This window comes from Mus caroli, chromosome 11 (genome assembly GCF_900094665.2).
Source record: "Mus caroli chromosome 11, CAROLI_EIJ_v1.1, whole genome shotgun sequence".
Classification (NCBI taxonomy): Eukaryota; Metazoa; Chordata; class Mammalia; order Rodentia; family Muridae; genus Mus; species Mus caroli.
The window spans coordinates 37,246,965-37,266,627 of record NC_034580.1 but is presented as its reverse complement, the minus strand read 5'-3'; the positions used below and the strand labels follow the sequence as shown (position 1 = coordinate 37,266,627).

The window sequence follows — 19,663 nt, the reverse complement described above, 5'->3', positions numbered from 1 at the left end:
CCATAATTTCTGTATCCATTCCTCTGTTGAGGGACATCTGGGTTCTTTCCAGCTTCTGGCTATTATAAATAGGGCTGCTATGAACATAGTGGAGCATTCTAGATCAAAGATTTTATAAAAAAAGTCACCTTCTTATGAAATGGCTCCAGAGGGAAAAGGAAGAAAGGTGAAGAATAGCAGAGAACATGTTGGGTACATTCATTTGTAGAACAACCAGCTGAAAATTTCAGTGGCCTTAGCCATATGCATTATTTGGCACCACACTGCCAGAAGGGCTAACCTACGTTAAGCCAAACTGGGCTGACAGTCTACAAAATCGGCACTCGAGCTAGGAGAATAGTAAGAGAAAAGAAAGAGAGAGAAGGTGGAATATCATAAGACTTAATGTTGGATTTTGAATTGGCACATTCACTTTTGTATAGATATTGTCTAAGGTTTGCCAGCCCCAAAATCAAGAGACAAGGAAGTAACCTCACTCACAGGAGGGAAAGGGTGTGGATGTCAGTGTAGATGAAGAATTCTGTCTGCCATAGAGATCTTGGGCATGGTACTTTCAAGGAAAATGAATAAAGATGAGACAAACGGGCTTGAATTTAAGCCCAGAACCACCTCATGTATCCTCTGCTCATGAAATGTTAACTTAAAATAGATCATGCTCATTCGATCTTGAATGTTATACCACATATGTTTTTTAAAAAATATTAGTTCTGTATAACAAATTGGTGTGAAACAGTTTCCATATAGGTTCTTATACTTTCTACGCAGTTACAGCATTCAGTAGGTCATTGGGGAAGATTTTGATTCGCTATTGGCTAGAGATGCATGAAGGTGAAATGATAATAAATGCATAAACAAGAATACTGTTGCTTTTGTCTACTTTGGACTTCTAGAACTTAGATCCCCTATCACTCATTAATCACTTTCCTACGTGTATCAATCAAGAGTGGTCAGGAATCACAAGCAGCTTCCGGAGCCTGGTTGGGGGCTTGGGGATTGGGAGGAGAAAGTGAGGAAAACCAGGAGAACTGAGAGAACATTGCAGAAAAGCAAACAGAAAGAAACGTCTTTTGTTTTCTACTATACTTGGTTTTTTTTGAAACAACTTGATTAAAAGAAGATATTTCTGTGAAAACAAAAATTATTATGAAAATGTGAAGTATTGACTAGTACTAAATTAATTGTGAATAAATCACTTCTAGTGAGTCAGGCTAAAAAAATCAGACTAAATGAATACAATTTTGTTCCTGGAAAAAACAAACACACATCCATGTAATTTTCCTTGCAGTGAAACCAACATTAATTCATACAGATATGTATGTGAACAGCATTGGTCCAGTGAATGCTATCAATATGGTGAGTTACAGAATTTAATTGTCTATATTTAGCGTGGAAATAAGGACTATATTTTTTGAAGGGAATGAAGATTTTGAAAAGACAATATTACATGATATGATACTGTTTAAAATTTGAAGATTACTGTCATTAGAATCAAACGTAGTTTGATATGAAATTAATGTGTGTAATTGTGATATAATGTTGATCCAAAAATACATATGAAATATGTCTTCTTTTTAGAAGCTTGATGGTATAGAAACAATAGTTTGGTTCAAATTAGAAATGTTTCTCAGAGCACATACTGTATATTTATATTTTCAACTCAAATCTGAATTGAAAAACTAGATTGAACATCTAATATACTATAATGAAATAAATATATAGTACATTTTATTACAAATAATATGGTAAATTATAGTAAAACACAAGTTCAGCAATATTGATATAGCAGAAAATTATTATTTTAATGCCATGCCTTATACTGTAACATATATAACAACACAATAGATTATAGTGATGTTATAAATTAAACCTGGTATTTACCATGATAGAATAAATGTATTTTATGCTGTATTGTTATGTTTAGAAACACAGAGAGGATGACATAAACTTACAGTTACTCTAATTACTTACATACTCATTAAAGTAATCTCAGATGTTACAACCTGAGTATTTGGACCAAACTGTAAATATTTAAAGATAGTCTTAAATAATAATTTAACATTGTCTGTGCTGGAAGTGTGTTCAAATGTAGAGCTTAGCTTCTGGTCAGAATGAGGGTCTTTTGGAACTCCCCTTAGTTTTGTGAAATGTGGTTTTTATTGTCATTTTTTGGAGCTAAAATATGTCTAGATTTATTGCATCATTTTATTTTTTAATTCAGCATTAATTAGTTGAAAAATAGTTCATGAAATTTGTTGTTTACCCAATATGTAAAAATTTCAGACAGAAGCAATTTTGGGTTAAAAATTTTGTAGGTAGGTTGGTGTCCCCATCCCTCCAGTGGGTTTCTGTCTGAATAATGGAGGTGGTCTATTCAGGTTTTATATCCCACTGTTGGGCATTTTAGCTAAGATCACCCACACTGAGTCCTGGGATCCTCTCACATCCCAGGTCTCTGGGACTTTGTTTCTCCTCAATCCCAGCCCTGGCAGCTGCATCTTTCCACTCATTCTCCTGGACCTCTGGACCTCTCTGCTGGCTACCCTCTTAGAGACAAAGAGGAAAGGGAATAGAGAAAAGAACTCTGTAAGGGGAAATGGGATGAGGATTATGGATATGAATAAATAAAATAATTAATTAATATAATTTTTTAAAAAAAAGGATTTTGAACTGAGAAATAACCTGTGTGCAAGGTGTAGGGTATAAGCAGTGGCCTGTAGTCTGTCACAGTGAGACCCAGGAGCATGTGGTACAGATGAAAGGATTGCAGAACAGTGTTCATGCAGCAACATCCTTCATCCTGATGTTGCATGAAGTAGTGATAAACCACGCCTGCCCTAGGGTCCTCATGCTTTGCGACATACAATGGAGTATGGGATACCAGATAAATAAGGAGGTCCTTCTGAGTTTTCCATATTCTAAGAATTCTAAGTCGTTTTCATTTGTTCTGCTTTTCCTGTTTAAGATCAATCTGACTGACATCAGTATATAAAGCAGTGCAAAGTACAGGAATGGTTGTTTGGAACTGTGATGCGGCTGCATAATTTAGGATGCCATTCATTGTTATAAGAGCCAGTTCTTTGGATTATTGATGTACAGTGGTTTCTTAAATGAGTGGACACCTGAAAAACACACATTCAGAAACTGATCCAAAGGAAGGATTTCTGAAGTGCTGAAGAATCACAAAAACTAAAACCAACAAGTAAACAAAAGCAACAACAAAAACCACACAAAATGTCAGCAGGGTTTTGTTTTTCATTAAAAACTCTCATGCTGTTGACAAAGTCAAAATGCTCAGACAAGTATCCGGGACCTTGAAGGTGGACCCATGTATTAGGGTTAGTTTTTCTTTTATAAATAGAGGGAAACAAAGCACAGCTAATAAAGAAGGATTTCCTTGGGACTGCCTATGAATGTGGCAGCCTCACCAGATCCACTGTTTTCTAATTCTAGCCCTGCAGGTCTAAATGTCACACAGTACTTGCTTCTCTTTGTCTGAAGTCACCCGCCTTATATTTGATAGGCTCTTATAGTGAATTGTTATGTTCACCTGTCATTATTACATTTAAGAATATGCTTCATTAGAGAGATTAATTCAGCATAAGAATCACTACTACTACTATCTTAATAAAATAACTTTATTCGAATCCACTCACAAATAAAAGCATGGCATAGCTAAGCAAAGTAAGCGATTTAATTATACTAATCGTATTTAGAGAAGTGGAATAAACAGTCGTAACTTCTAGTATGTTGTCTTTTGAATTTGCTATTTGTCAGGGGGCAAAGCATTTTATACATTTTCACAGGGGTAACCATTGGGCATCTTTAGAGCCTTTCTTTTATTGTAAGGCAGCTGAACCTACAACTCCATTTAAGTATATTGGATGCATAGGGCTTCAATTTGCTCTACAGTAGTGAATGTGGAACAATTATTCTTTTAGGTAACATTGGTATCTGGGATATAGAGGCAGAGGTCATGCTAAATATCCTACAGTGGATAAGGAAGCGCCCACCTCTACTTCTCCCTAGCAAATAGTGGTCTGGCTTCTTGTTTTGTATGTGTATGAAGGAAGGAAGTTACCAGGGTTTGGAGATTTGGCCCGAACTCATAGATGTCTGAAACTGGAGTAAAAGACGGTTGAGGTAGAGACCTCTCCAGCAAAGCTATTGTTTCCTGTTGCACTATTCCATGCTGTCTCATACTGGCAGTAAGCACAAGATTAAAAAAAGAAATAAACATTTTAAATCTTCTGTTCTTTTTAAAACAGGAATATACAATTGATATTTTTTTTGCCCAAACCTGGTATGACAGACGTTTGAAATTTAACAGTACCATTAAAGTTCTCCGTTTGAATAGCAATATGGTGGGGAAAATCTGGATTCCAGACACTTTCTTCAGGAACTCCAAAAAGGCTGATGCTCACTGGATCACCACTCCCAACAGGATGCTGAGAATTTGGAATGATGGTCGAGTTCTCTACACTTTAAGGTACTTTTTGAGAGGGTGGGGAAGAAGTACTTGTTGAAAATAAGAACAAAATCAACCTGACTCTTTCAGGAAGGAAAGAAGGAGGGATAGAAAAGGATTCTTACAACTCTTTGCCTTCTATCTTGATGTCCCATGAACTAGAGTAACTACAAATTTTCTATGTACAGAACTTGCTAGAAGGTTATATGACTATGAACTTGGCTCTAGAATATGTATCAACATTCTCTTTTACATAATAAGCACTATATTTTTCTTGTTAGATTTTATAGGTAGGTGTATTAAGTGAAAGCAGATATTAAATATTAGGAAAGATGGAGCTACTGTATTTTCATGACCATTTGTGATCTTTAGAATCCTTTTCTTGTAAGGAGACTGAATTTACAAATCTCCGTTTAAGTAGCACTTGAGTGCATGGAACTTTGACATACACTAAGTGGTGAATGTGGAACTCTCACTCTGCAGTACAAAAGTCTCCCTGCTTCTCACTAAATTACCTCCCATTCTTTAATATCTATGAGTTATAGCTAGTGATTCTTTACCTGACAGGTAAGAATCTTGCCCCACAGGATTGTTACAGGTGAAATTAGTGACAGGCAAAATGCTAATCTTGGGTCATGGTATATTGTAAGATTTATTTATATATTAGCAATATCTAAAAAATATACATCGAAGTTAACATGTCATAGGTACCAGTAAAATATATTTATTTCTTGTAATGCTTAATACTAAACATATAAAGCATAATACTTTCAAATGATTTGAAATCTCTACCATAATTGCAAAAGAAAGTCATTGTGTCTATTTTAGATTCAGTGGGAATTTATTAAGTTCCTGATAAGGTAATGACTAGAATTAGAAATGTGAAAATCAAAGTCTGAATGATAAATCAGAGTTCATTTGGCTTGGGAAATCTGCAATCATTCACTCTACCTCAAGTCTTGTTATCATATTATAATGTTTTCGTCAATTTTGAGTTCTTATTAATTTGGGGAACAGTGTTTAATTATAGAACCCTCCTTTAAGTGTCAGTTATGATCTGCTTAAGACTTGAAACAATGTATGTATTTATAAAGAAAGATGATTTTTAATTTAGTTGCTTATCTAAACTATAAATGTCTGAATACATGTGTGCATGTATTTGTAGAGCTATTTATACTTCTGAATCTATACTTATATCTGCAATCTATCTGTATTATTTTAATAATAAGAATATCAATTTATTTTGAGAGATAATTCTAATAAAAACCAGATTTAATTAAAATCTCATTTGGGAATAAAGCCAAACTATTCTTTGAAGAATGATTATAGAGACAGTGATTAAAGTCTCCTGCTGTGACGAAGAGTGAAGAGCCTAAGTACAGATCATAACCGAGTTCCTGGTCCCTGTGACCTTGAATACCTTTCAGTGCAATGGAGCCATCACAGCATTTAGTACAGAAGTAGTTCAGATCATCAAGGCTTCATAGGCCATTGAAGATACACAGAAAGATTATTTATTGCTCTCTTGTACCACAAAACATCTAATATGTTCTCAATGAAAAGTCATGCTAATTAGAGAATCCTTTAAATTTAATTTTTGTAAAATAACATTTCTATCACTTAAGCAGTGGTATTGTAGCTTGTAAGAAATGTAGCTGATGAACATGAACATTTTGAAAGCCACTAATCATCACCATTACAGTTTGATTCTATTTTTTTATGCCTTTCCAAAGGTGGCCAGAACATCTATACTCCTTCAGATTTAAACTCCCTTCTTGAGTCACAGTCCAGGGCTTAAAACTGCACATCTTGAGGTTTTAAACTTTGTTTAAACTGAGACTCAATGGTGAAGTCATTCTCATTGTCTCATTGTATGTGCATTTAGCATCTCTTGTTTGCTTTTAGATATCCTCTCCTATATAAAACATCTTATATAGGAAAATAATTCTATCTATCTATCTATCTATCTATCTATCTATCTATCTATCTATCTATCTATCTATCTATCTTTGTTGTAAAAGTGCATACCAGTCCCTTGTGCAGCAGTGGTATTTTAAAACCCACCTATGGCAATTTAAAAACAGCAAGTTCTTGCCAACAGAAGGCTTCATGTTAATTAGCTGATAAGATCAGAGAACTGTCAGCATTCATTTGATGCAAACATTAAACGAGCCTAAGTTCCTAAAACAGTTTGTTCTCTTAAATAAGTTAAAAATATTCACTGAGAAATCTCCTGTGTGCAGTTAATTTGCAAAAATAAATAAGATAAAATACAAAACAAGTATCCACATATTTTGAATTAATGGAGTTGAGGTGAATTAGGTGGTTCTGTCTGCTATGTAAATAAAATATGCTCAGAAATAATTTTTACCTAGAACTTGAATTTTTTTCATAGAGGATCACTTTGTTTTATCAATCATAGTGTAAGATTGTTCTAGAAAGGATGTCAGTGTGCACTGTAAAATGATGTTAGCAATTTTTTTCTCTGTATATTTATTGTTGTTCTAATTAGGCTAACAATTGATGCTGAGTGCCAGTTGCAATTACACAACTTCCCAATGGATGAACACTCCTGCCCCCTGGAGTTCTCCAGTTGTAAGTAATATTCTCTCCAGATTGTGCCCTGCCACCTGTAGTCACTCTAATTGCCTTGTCAATTAATGCAGTGAATCTGAGAAATTACATAGTGGCACTGAGCTTTGCTATTGATTTTGACATCTTTTTTATTGTAATTCAAACTGTCCCAATTAAAACAATCTTTACAAAAAGAATTGATGGAATGGGCAACTCATAGAAAAATAGACAATGGGTGCCCAAACTGACTGTTGAGGTGGATTGTAAGGCCAGGCCAGGACTCAATAGAAAGTATAAATGGTTGATACTATACCTCCAATATCCTTTATCATGGGACTCAGAAGAATGTTATAGCACATTCTTAAGCAAAGTATACTTCACATTAACACTGTTTTGTTGGTATAATATTTGTAAAAATGTATGATATGTCAACACTGTAAAAGCCTGACTTATTATTTTCATCAGAGAAGATATTTTCAACATATCAAGGGGATTTTGACAACTCTATCACCAATTAAATATTAAAACTTCCACAGATATTCTAAAGCAAACAGGCCTCAGTTTTCTACATGAATTCCTATTTGTTCAATATCTATATTAGATTATTCATCTCTGCCTTATTTCTGGTTTAACAGTTAGACGTTTTTGTATGAATGAAATGTTAACTATGGATTTTAAACATGCATTTTCATCAACATAATTTTTCTTCAATAGAGTCAGAGAGACTCCTAAAATCAAGAAAGTCATGACAGTAGTTAATTTTAAAAGACAGTGATAAGAGAATTGATCATATGTAATTTACTTCATTATAAAATACTCTTTTACATATCTAATTTTCACTTTGTACTGGATACGTTTGTATCTTACAAAAGTGATATAAAGTACAAATACAACATTTAGAATATCCTTCATTGTTTACATTACATGCAACTAAAAGTGAGATTTTTTAAAGGCAGTTTTGACTTTGTTACTTTCAGTCTTTTCCAGAAGGATTTGATATACATTTTGTTAATTTTCTGGGAGACAAATTCCACAAGGCCAGTCCAGTGTGCTCATATGACTTTCAGTTTTGTTCTCCCTTGGTATTTACAAGTTATTCAAAGAAGGTGGTTGCTACCTCTGGCTGGTCATTCACTGTCATATTTAATGTGAGCTTTCCCATCTCATGGTAGATGGATATCCTCGTGAAGAAATTGTTTATCAATGGAAGCGCAGTTCTGTTGAAGTGGGTGACACAAGATCATGGAGGCTGTATCAATTTTCCTTTGTTGGATTGAGGAATACAACTGAAGTAGTGAAGACAACTTCTGGTAAGGCATTCTTGAAAATGATTTTAACTCACACACACAGTCTGCAAAGCTTTTAGATGCGCAACTTACAAATGGCATTCAAAAAGATAATGAAGTATGTTCATTTTTTTTAGACAAAATGATAGCTAGTATTCTAGTTGCATAGATAAATTCAAGTGTACTCTATCAATGTAAGACAAATTGGATTTAAAATGGTTTGGTAAGTTTTGTACTAATTTCTCAAAGTGAATTGCAATTCTTTGTGAAAATAGTGTGTTTATTAGGCATAAATTAATTCATTCCTGTTCGGGAGCATGTTTGATAATATATTGAAACTGCAACATTTCTAATAATCATACAAGTAGCTGAAATAGGTGAGGACTCGTTGACCGCTGAGTAATTCAACATATTCAAAATATGTTTGTTGAGTCTTCCAGAACTTCATGCAATGTATTTTTAACATATTGCCCCATCTCCACCCCCAACCCTTATCATTCTTTCACTTCTTTCCACGAACTTTGAGTTTCCTTTTCTTTTCTCCACTTTCCACTCAGTTCCTGTGACCCAACTAGTATTGAGATTATGGTCTTTCTGATGTATAAAGATTAGTTTATTAGAAGTCCCATCATGACATAGACAAACAAACAGAACCAAAATCTCCTTCCTTTGAGCCTATGAAACAATAGCTCTTCATCTAGAGGGTAACTCACCCACTATGCCAGGATTTCTTCTGGCAGAGCCAGAAGAGCTTTCACAGTCCTTGTGTATGCTGTTACTGTCACAATTCTGTGAATTCATATGGGCAACTGAATAGTGTGTCTGGAAATCACTGTTCAATTTAATAGTTTTATACTGGCTCCAAACTGGATAAGATAACAAACTTTATGTACTAGATAGATCTGTCTCAAGTCACAATTACATCAATGATAAGCTATAGATACTGTGACATTATCTGAAACTCTCATGGGACCAACATTTCCAAATATTTTATATGTATTAAAATAAATACTGAATATATATATCATAAAATGATACTGGCATTTAGGAAGCTGTCAATCATTAAATGCTTCTAAAATTGCAATTGTTAAGTGCACACAGGACCTTAAATTATTAAGATAAGCTGAAAGTTAATATTTGAAAATGAAATCTCATGACTTTTAATGCTGGGGTGGTCTGAATAAGACTGCTTAACACAGACTCATGTTTGAATATTTGGTCCCCAGTTCCGTGAACTCTTTAAGCAGGATCAGGAGGTATAGACTTGTTGGAGGAAATATATACTGGAAAGTTCTATGTCAATTTGGCACATGATAAGCCATCAGAGAGGAGGGGGTCTGGACTGAGAAAATGCTTGAATATGATTGGGCTTGTAGTGCATTTTCTTAATAATGATAGATGTGGGCAGATCCCGTCCAATATGGCTGGTACCATCCTTTGGATGTTAGTCCTTGGTGTTATACAAAAACAAACTGAGCAAGTCACAGGGAGCAGGGAGAGATAAACAACATTCACTCTTTATGGCCTGTCCACTTCTGCCTCCAGTATCCAGCCTGGTTTGATTTCTTGTCCTGGCTTCCCTCAGCGATCTGGGACTCAGAATATATAAGTCAAATGAACCCTTTTCTCCTCAACTTGGTTTTCCTCATGGACAAAAATAACCCAAACAAATTCCAGGTGCGTTGTTGTGGGTGGGATCTCAGATTTCAAAAGCCTATGGCATTCACAGCTCTGCCTCATGGTTGTGTTTCAATATTCAAGCTCTCAGTTACTGTTCCAGCATGCTGCCTGCCTGCTTGCTCCTAATCATGATGGCCATTGACTATCCACTAAAATTGTAAGCCCCCTGTAAACTCTTCTGTAAGATGCCTTAGTCATAGTGTCTTAGCACAGTAATATAAAAGTAGCTAATCTAGATGGTATGCTTTATAGATTAAAAACCCTCCATGGGAACAAGGTAGACATATTTTGAGATAAGGAATGTTTCATATCTGTGGTGACAATTCTGGAATTTTTGTTACTTTGAAAAACACAGAAATATTTTTAAGAATATATTTTCCACTTAATCCCAGGTGTAGGAATGTGGGGGCTTCTTTAGACTGTCCTCAGCAGCTGACTTTGATTTGCTTTGTGCTCTAGCAGAGGCATGGTTTTACCAGCTGCTGGTAGCTTCTGCGATTGTATGACATTTGGAATTCTAGGAACTTTTCAGAGTGTATATATATATATAATATATATATATGGGCCCTGAGAGGTGATGGTGGTGGTTTTGGTCATTCAATGGGGTTGATTGCAGTTTGTTAGTAGTCATAGACAAAGAAGAAACAAGAAGAAAGTAACTAGATCCAAGGATCTCTCTATTTCTCTCCCCTTATCCTTCTTTCTTACCTATCTAGGTGGTGAAACCAGGGTATCAATGATGAGGAAAAGAGGAATCCACAAAGTAGCAAACACCAACTACACATATATGTAGTCAGTCTGAACTCTGAAAAACTGACATCAAGCTCTGTGCATAGTGTTCCAACAACTCAGTGTTGAATCAAGTGAAAAATGTCCCCATTTCAGACATAAATCTTATGTTCTCACCTTACTATTAACACTAAGGCAAGCCTTAATTATGTACTTAAGTTTCTATCAGATTTCCAATGATTCCTTTTCATACATTCATAGGACATAATTTTTGTATTGAATAATATGGAAGGTACCTTATCTATTGCTCAGAGATGAATAGATTCAGAAACCAAACAAAATTGGTATTTAGAAATTGGCCTTCAACACATCAGTCTCCAAACTAGAGAAGGCTCTGATCCCCGCATTGATTTTACCACCCACAAGGTTCTTCTAAAGCCACTTTTGTTTTAGACAAGCAAGCACAAAGGTCAAAGCAGTGCTTGGAAAGGTGACCTTCTGTTCCTGGATTCTCAGGGATACTGATCATAATGTACTACACCAGTTTTATTTTTCATTTGTTTCAGGCAGAAAAAAAAAAAAAAAACAAAGCAAAATCTCAAGGCTACCTTTTCACTAAAGCCTCCCATCTGTAAAAGTAATACTAAAATAATCTCCAGTCGTTATCTCTTCCAGAAAGAGAAGCTGGGATTAAGTTCTGCTGTATATCCATATTTCTATATTTATCCCAGCACCCTAAAACAGAATCACAAACTCATGACTAGCACACATTTGTTTAGTCATTTTGTTCCAGCAAGATGTTCAGCACAAATGGCAGCTGACGAAGGCTGATGCTGCAGCCTAAACCCCTAGTTTAATCCCCTGCCCTCAATGTCACTTGGATGCTGCCTGAGGGCACTTATTAAGATATATGTGCAGAAGAGAATTATCTAATCACTTCTCACACAGTACAAGTTACCAAGGTCCCATAGGAAAATTAATCTTTCGAAGGAAGAAGCCACAATGAAGTAGTAGGAAAGAAAAATGCCAGGTTGGTACAATGACTTCGTTTAATGGTGGGTGGCTAGATTGAAAACTTATCATTTCTTTCTACTTCTTGTCCTTCCTTTTTGTGCATTTCAATTTCAATGGCCTCACTGAAAACAAAGGATTGAAAATTAATATCAATACAGATAGCACGGCTTGATTCTTGCAACAATTTGATCCTGGAAAATCTATTAATGTAAAAGAAGTAATAGAAGGTGCTGTGAGTCTGAAGAGAGTGATGGGCAGACGGAGAACAGCATGGAATGCATTGCATTGCAAACTGAGTGATTGCATAGCATCGTTGATGGCAGCAGTAAGACCAGAGTTATCTGTAGTTTTGGTTAGAGGAGGAGGATAAGTGAATGATTAGGATAAAGTGACATATCAAAGCCAGCATGTTCCTGGTTGATATCAAGCTAACATCAAACATGCCCAGAGCATTCTAATAACAGATGACACCCTGATTGTAGAGGGGCATTTTGTGTACTACTTAAATGATGTTCACATGTAGAATCTGGAAAGATTGAGGAAAGTGGTCCCTTGCTCGTCATGGCTAGATTGGAAGCCATATGTTCAGTGTTAACTTTTTAAAATTAGATTACTGTATTTGTAGCTAAGTTGATGCTTTTTTAAATTAGCAAAAAAAAGTAAGTCAGAATCAGTTACTATGAATTGAAGTTACTGTGAAGTATAATAAACATAAATTTTATATGTATGTACTTATGTATGTATGTGTGTATATATATTTGTGCTCCCAAAACTGAGTATATTGAAAAGGAGGAAGAAAAGGCGAAATGTACTACAACTAATACCACACTCACACACACACACACACACACACACACACACACACACACACACAAATGATGGGGAAGTCTGTACAGGAAAGAATTCCTCACCAGTTAGGTCATTGCTTGTTTCTTCATAGTTCTTAAATCATCTTATTTACTCTCAGTATCTCTGTGGGATCCCTGGAGAAAAATATTTTCCGGGTGGTAGATTAGTGTAGCCTTTAGTGAGTACCTTCAATTCAGTTACGACACTATCATGAATCCTGATCTAAGAATCCTCTTCCCAAACTTCATCTCTTCTTGATGGTTCATTATCTGGTGGCAGCACCACCGTGGCCCCCGTGAGGCAGGCATGAACACTCAGAGTCATGTCTCTGCCTCCCACACTTAATGATTCATGAAGGCACTTATGCCTCTGAAATCTCTTGTGTAACTGTCCTCCTTTCTGTTGCCACTGCCACTGTCCTAGTTCACAAATGTGTCTGTTCTTATCTGGACTATGTCGGCTGCTTATTAAGGCATGTCCCTGCTGTCAGCCTCTCTCCGCTAAGGTGTGTGCCTTGTAAATTAAACAAAGAGCAGCAGAACTCCTTGAACAGTACGACATGCTCCAGAATTCACTCTATGGATATGGCTTGCATCAGTTCCCTATCATAATATTAGTTCCCAATACTAACCAATTACCAACTATGCTGATAGCACGCTAATCAGTGACTTTGAGGATTTTAAATCTTTGTGAGGATCGAGGGCATAGGCAGAGTATGAATTTAATTGGCCTGCTCCCAGGAGCTTGGTTTTTCTTATTACACTATTTTGCTCCCATGCTGGTGCTGTGAACCCCTGGTATACAAAGGCCGGCATATGCCAAGAACTCAACCCATTCTCTCTACTGCTTGAGGTTCCAGTGTCATTCAGCATTATTTTCTGTATTTTCTCAGCTCGTCAGAAAATTTATCTGCTAATATAGGCCTGAAATGATCTTGCCTATCCCATACTCAAGTTCAATTTTAATTTTCTTTCTCTCCAACAGAGTTTTTAAAAGCACATGTCATTGTGTATGTGTGTGTGTGTGTGTGTGTGTGTGTGTGTGTGTGTGTGTGTAGTACTGCAGTATGCATGTGGTGATCAATTCAAACCCATGGGAGTTAGTTCTCCTGTTTTCATCATGTAGGTCCTGAGAATCAAACTCTCACAACACTGACTATCTTCTCCTAGATCCCACACGCAGTATCTTATTTCTGTCACTCGAAATCTTAAACAAGTATATGCTTCCTCTTAGTGTTTTTACTGTTGCACTAAAACTATATGGAACCTTCTTTGACAGTGTGCATGCACCCTTAGATCCTGGTCACTCAATTGTTCAAAACTGCTTCTACTCTTGATATTCATATGTTCTCCTCAGAAATCATTCACTATATCTGAGCTCAACATCACCACTGCTATAGGATTGCTCTAGGAATGAAGTTTGGTGTTCTATTTAACTTAAAAAAAATCAAGATGATTCAGTGGGTTAGAATACTTGCTGCATAATCTCAGGGATATGATTTTGTATCCGCAGCACCCACATGAAAAAATAAAGCCAAGTGAAAAGTAGGAAGCTCTTTGTAAAGGGAAAGAAATTTCATTACAGTTACTATGACCACCTTAACTATTATTGAAATCCCATAAATTTCCGACCTTGAACCCCATTACCCTGTGAGAACATAATTAGTGCCTAACTTTATATAGGGATTTTTATTCTCAACCCCTATCCCTTCAGGTCATCCAATGTGACAATTTACTTTGATAAAACTATATCTGTTTCATGAATTAAAATGTTATGCAGAATTCATTTTTCCCACTTTACAGTGTTTAAACCAGGAATCCATTCTTTCTGCTCATATTATTAATACTCAGAGAATTTGGTTGTCAGATTCTCTCCATAATTTCTCTCTCTCTCTCTCTCTCTCTCTCTCTCTCTCTCTGTGTGTGTGTGTGTGTGTGTGTAAAACTTTGTTCTCCCATGTTCTCACTCTGAGATGAAAAATATAAACAAGTGGTTCTCATAGAGGAACTTAAATTATTATGAACTAAATGCCTTCATAATGAACCAAAATAAAAATTATTATATTCTTCTTATCCACTGAACTTTCCACATTGCTTTTCACAATGCATTTGAAACTGCTATTGTCATAAAGCGCCTTTGTACAGATTTTGTCAAAACTTGCAGATTAGTGATTACTTACTTTGGTTTCTTTCACCTACTGTTTGAGCTCAGGCTCACAGTGACCTGAAGTGGGAAGAGCAAAAACAAAAACAAAAAATAATAATGATTGAGGTGAGCATCAGTTTTTATCACTCTCTGCTTTTGGACAGGGGATGATCAACTGCCTAAAGCTCCTGCAACCAGAAATTCCCCCAAATAATGTATCAAACCTAATTCGGAGCCAAATAAACTCTTCCCTAGCTAAATTGCTTTGTCTGAATATTTTGTGGCAGTAACCAGAAAGTTACAAATACATAGATATATTTGTTTCTTAATTTTTTCTTGCAATATATACAAAAGTACAAATATTCTAAAAGCCCTTGTTGTTAAATGTGTATTCATGATAATCATTTGGGATACACAGACCCAATTTCGGATAATAGTCCATGGATAAAGTATATGCATTATTGATTGAGGTCTAGAATTACCTCCTAGTTAGTCTTCATCTTCAAAACTTCTACATCATCTCCCACTATGCAATACTGTTCTGTATGAGCTAGGATGTATGTTGGCATACTCTATCATCTTTACTTATTTCCACTTACTACTTGACATCAAGTTCAAGTGCATCACTTTTACATTCTCTCTCTCTCTCTCTTCCTCTCTCTCTCTCTCTCTCTCTCTCTCTCTCTCACACACACACACACACACACACACACACACACACACTGATTTATAGTGAAACAATTGTCTGAGTAACAATTCAAGTCCCCAACTTAAGGTTAATTTAGATTGCTAAAGAAATGAGAGAGATCAAAGGATTGTTACTATAGTGCACTATATTAAGGGGAGAGGCAGGAAATAAAATGAAAAAAAAAAGTTAGTAAGGTTTTCTTGGATTAACTAAGTTAGAAGAGAGGAAACTTAATGGAAACTCAGCTGCAGTAACATTGGTTTGTAGTCTTTGTATTTTTGAGATTATGTGAGTCATGAGTCTATTTTAAGCAGTACATAGTTTCTAAAGTACTTGAAATAGTAACATACTATCTTAAAATATATTCTTGAATGACTGTACAACCATAGACTTTTATTTTATTTTTACTATTCAATTTAAAAAGTTAAATTTCATTTCACTTGAGGAAAATATTCAATAATGTAACTAGCCATTGGCCTGGAGCTTCCAGGAGACGCTCTTCTAGCTCCGGACTGAAAATTTCTTATCTAAAAAAGGAGTGCACTTAACTACATGTTTCTCTAAAGCCCTTGTCCTGAGCCCTCCACGGCTCCTGCTGTAAGCAAAGGTCCCTAGCAGATGGGTAAATGCAGCAGCTACTTTCTTTATAGATAGATGTTTTCATAGGATGCTGCTCCTTTTCTGAGTTTTCAATATGATTTTGAAGAGAAATCAAGTGCAAACAAATGTATTGATATGTAGGTGATAAGTATAAGGAATATGATAGTCTCCTTCATCTATTTTGTTTTCTGTGATACTAGCATACACATGCCCCCCCACACACACTTAGAGATGGTAACTAGAAATGATAATTCACTTTTTATCAGCTGTAATACTGGACTATTGTGCTACTTTACACACTGTATGTTTGATTTTTAAATTCCAATATTGTTCTGATATTATTTGGAAACTTTCTGGAAATGGGATCCCATGGGTGAGGAGAAAACTACTTATGAATTCCAAAAAACAATGATTGGTTTCAAGATGGCATGTGTTCCTTGGCAAGAAGTAGTGGTATGTTCCCAGGAAGACAAAGCATGACCAGAAACTCGTGTCTTTGTGTCTCAGGAAAAGACAAAAAGTCTTATTGTCATTAGCCTCTGGAAATTATGCACAATACAGTTTTATTTCCACATGTCTCTGAGTATAAAATCACTATTTTCCATTTGATAAATGTAGATATGAGAATTTACAGACTTATGTATTCTCTTCAAAGATATTAAATGGACTCATTTACCAGACACATAGCTTTTTACCCTCATGACTCATTAGCGTATTACATGAAGAGTCACATTGGTTTAAAAAAGAAGCCAATTGCTGAATTTAACAATGACTAAAATTTTCCAGTTTTGTTGAGTATAGGCTTTTGTAGTAGGATCTGATTTTTTTGAACTTCCTCAGTACTGTTGTTACGTCTCTCTTTTCATTTCTGATTTTGTTAATTTGGATATTGTCTCTGTGCTCTTTAATTAGCTTGGCTAGGATTAATTTACCTTGTTGATTTTCTCAAAGAACCAGCTCCTAATTTTGTTGATTCTTTGAAGGAAAGGCCACCCCGAGACCATCCCACCTTGGGATCCATCCTATCAGCAGACACCAAACCCTGACATTATGGCTGATGTCAAGAATTTCTTGCAGAGAGTAGTCTAGTATGGCTGTCCTCAGAGAGGCTCTGCCATTGCCTGATTAAGACAGATGCAGATACAGGCGATCATCAGACTGAGCCTGGGAATGCCAGTGGCAGAGTTAGGGAAAAGACTGAAGGAGTTGAAGGAGATTGCAACCCCACAGGAAGAACAACAATATCAGTAAACCAGACCACCCAGAGCTCCCAGGGACTAAATCACCAACCAGAGAGTACACATGGATAAGTTCATGGCTCCTGCTAACATGTGGCAGAGGATTGCCTTATCTGGCATCAATGGAAGGGGAGGCCCTGGTCCTGTGGAGGCTTGTTGCCCCAGCTTAGAGGGATGCTATAGGAGTGAAGCAGGAGAAGGTGGGTGGGTAGGGAAGCACCCTCTTAGAGGCAAAAGGGATGAAGGAAGGGATGGGGGCTTGAGAAGGAGAGACCAGGTAGGGGGGCAACATTTGAAATGTAAATAAATAAAATAATCAATTAATAATAATAAAAAGAAGTAGGGCACTAAATAAGCAGTCCAGTAATACAATGACACAAATAAAGCTCATGGAATCTTCACAAAGGACTAAGATATTTCTAGTGTGACTATTTGACATTTCAATGAGGGAGACAGAAGTTTTAAGAAAACCACACAAAATACTTAAACTAAAACTATTCCCTAAACCACATACTCTACAAAAAGAGATGGTATAACTAAAAGATAAATGAGATAAATAAAAATTTAAAACATAACAATGTTTTAATGACCTGAAACAAATCTTAAATATGACATTTTGGAACAAAAAGAGCTGTAATGTAGAGAGAGGGCATCCTATGTCTTTGTCTTTGATAGAAGGCATTCAGTCTCTCACAAAAAAGTTTAATACTACTTTGTTTTGTATTTTAAATGTCCTTTACCATGAAAGCTTCCATTTTTCTCATTTTCTGAGACAATAAAATGTTTAATGTCAAATGTTCTTGTTTTTTTACTCTCAACTGATATTATCAAGAAATTATTTAATTTTATTATGGTGTTTTATACCATACCAATTATGAGCATTGCATTTCTCCTACATACCCTCTTGGTTCTATAATATTAACCTTTATATGTTTATGGCTTGAATTTGTTAGTATTTAAAACATTATTTTAATATGAAGCCACAACACATATTGTAGTAGATTTCATTTCTTTACTATGTTGGCTAATTTTTAATAAAACATATCATAAAAATGGCTAACATTACAGACATATATTAGTGACATAAAATTCTTCCTATGACAACCAGTTATGGTCACTAGTAACCTGTGAATGTTTATAAACAGTAATTATTGTAATACATTTAATTAAATGATATTCTATAAGTTCTAGAAATGTATTAACAGCTAATGTGATACTATAATTTACTAGCTAAAGAAATCTCTGCATCATAATTTCTAGGTGTCACAAGATATCATAGAATTTACTATGTTTATATAAGTTTGTTCCTTGAAAAAGTATTATTTAAATAAATGCAATATAAATTTTTATGATTACTATTTAAGATAAATATAAGAATTACTCTCTTGTTTTAGACAGTAAGTGAAAACCAGTGAGATTATACACATTGTTTTCTTAGCAAGTAGAATTCTTAAAGACACATCAGTGTCAGTATCTAAAACTAATGTCTCCTATTACATGTGATGTTTTGAAGTAAATATAAAAAACATCAAATAATTTGTGAAAATTAAATGTGAGGGAGAAAATATGACTGAGATAACAGGGTCAGTACTTTAACTGCAGTGAATATGTTTATTTTATGTGAATGAGTGATTCATCTGTGCTACCTTTATAGAATGCTCTGCTCAATGTTGCAGACCTAAAATCTTAGATATGTATCATACAAAGAAAAGCAAATACCTGGAGAAAACAATGTTTCTTTCCCTATTTCATTAAAAGAATATTACTGAGAAGTTCACAACATTTTGCCTTTCAAAAAAGCTTGGAAAGAATTTTATTTGGTGTGTGTGTGCATCTCTCTCTCTCTCTCAATTTCTCTCTCTCTCTCTCTCTCTCTCTCTCTCTCTCTCTCTCTCTCTCTCTTTGTGTGTGTGTGTGTGTGTGTGTGTGTGTATGCACGCGCCTCATGTCCATGCAGGCATGTGGGTATGAATGAACACATGTAGCAGACCCCTGTGTAGGCCAGTATGTGGAGGTCAAAAAACAACCTTGGGTACTATTCATTAGTAATTATCCTTCTTGTAATTTTTGTGGCAGGGCTTTTGACTGACCTAGAGCTTAACTGTAAATGCTACAGTGACCCATTAATTCTAGGGATCCCTCTATCTCTACCTTCTCAATTCTGAGATTGTAAAGGTATGTCCTGACTGTTGTGTTTTATACAAAAGAAAGAGATGAGAGCAAGGGATATGTTTGGTAGAGGCATGGTATGGTGCAGGGGCAGGAGGAGGCATTCTTTTCCCCTGAGGTATCATCCACATGAAGGGTATGATATAGAATAAAGTTTATTTAGGGTGTGGGGAGGGAAGCTGAGGGGGTAGTAGAGACAGAGAAAGGTAGAGAGACAGGAGAGAGA

General features: G+C 35.6%; 1 protein-coding gene and 1 long non-coding RNA gene across 3 annotated transcripts in view; one reads left to right on the top strand and one right to left on the bottom strand.

Annotated features, from left to right (window-relative positions):
• Positions 1-19,663, top strand: part of Gabrg2 (gamma-aminobutyric acid type A receptor gamma2 subunit) — a 91,544-nt gene that overhangs the window by 25,642 nt on the left and 46,239 nt on the right. For both annotated transcript variants that reach the window (XM_021175703.2, XM_021175702.2), the window contains exons 3-6: positions 1,286-1,353; positions 4,266-4,486; positions 6,978-7,060; positions 8,212-8,349. In XM_021175703.2, the coding sequence (XP_021031362.1) occupies positions 1,286-1,353; positions 4,266-4,486; positions 6,978-7,060; positions 8,212-8,349 (510 nt within the window). The remainder of the gene's footprint in view (positions 1-1,285; positions 1,354-4,265; positions 4,487-6,977; positions 7,061-8,211; positions 8,350-19,663) is intronic.
• The window catches only part of LOC110304378, an 82,209-nt gene continuing 65,627 nt past the window's right edge, over positions 3,082-19,663 (bottom strand). Inside the window, exons 3-5 of the long non-coding RNA XR_002379074.1 lie at positions 14,773-14,820; positions 12,660-12,731; positions 3,082-4,489 (exon numbers count right to left, since the gene is read on the bottom strand). This is a non-coding gene — a long non-coding RNA (uncharacterized LOC110304378). The remainder of the gene's footprint in view (positions 4,490-12,659; positions 12,732-14,772; positions 14,821-19,663) is intronic.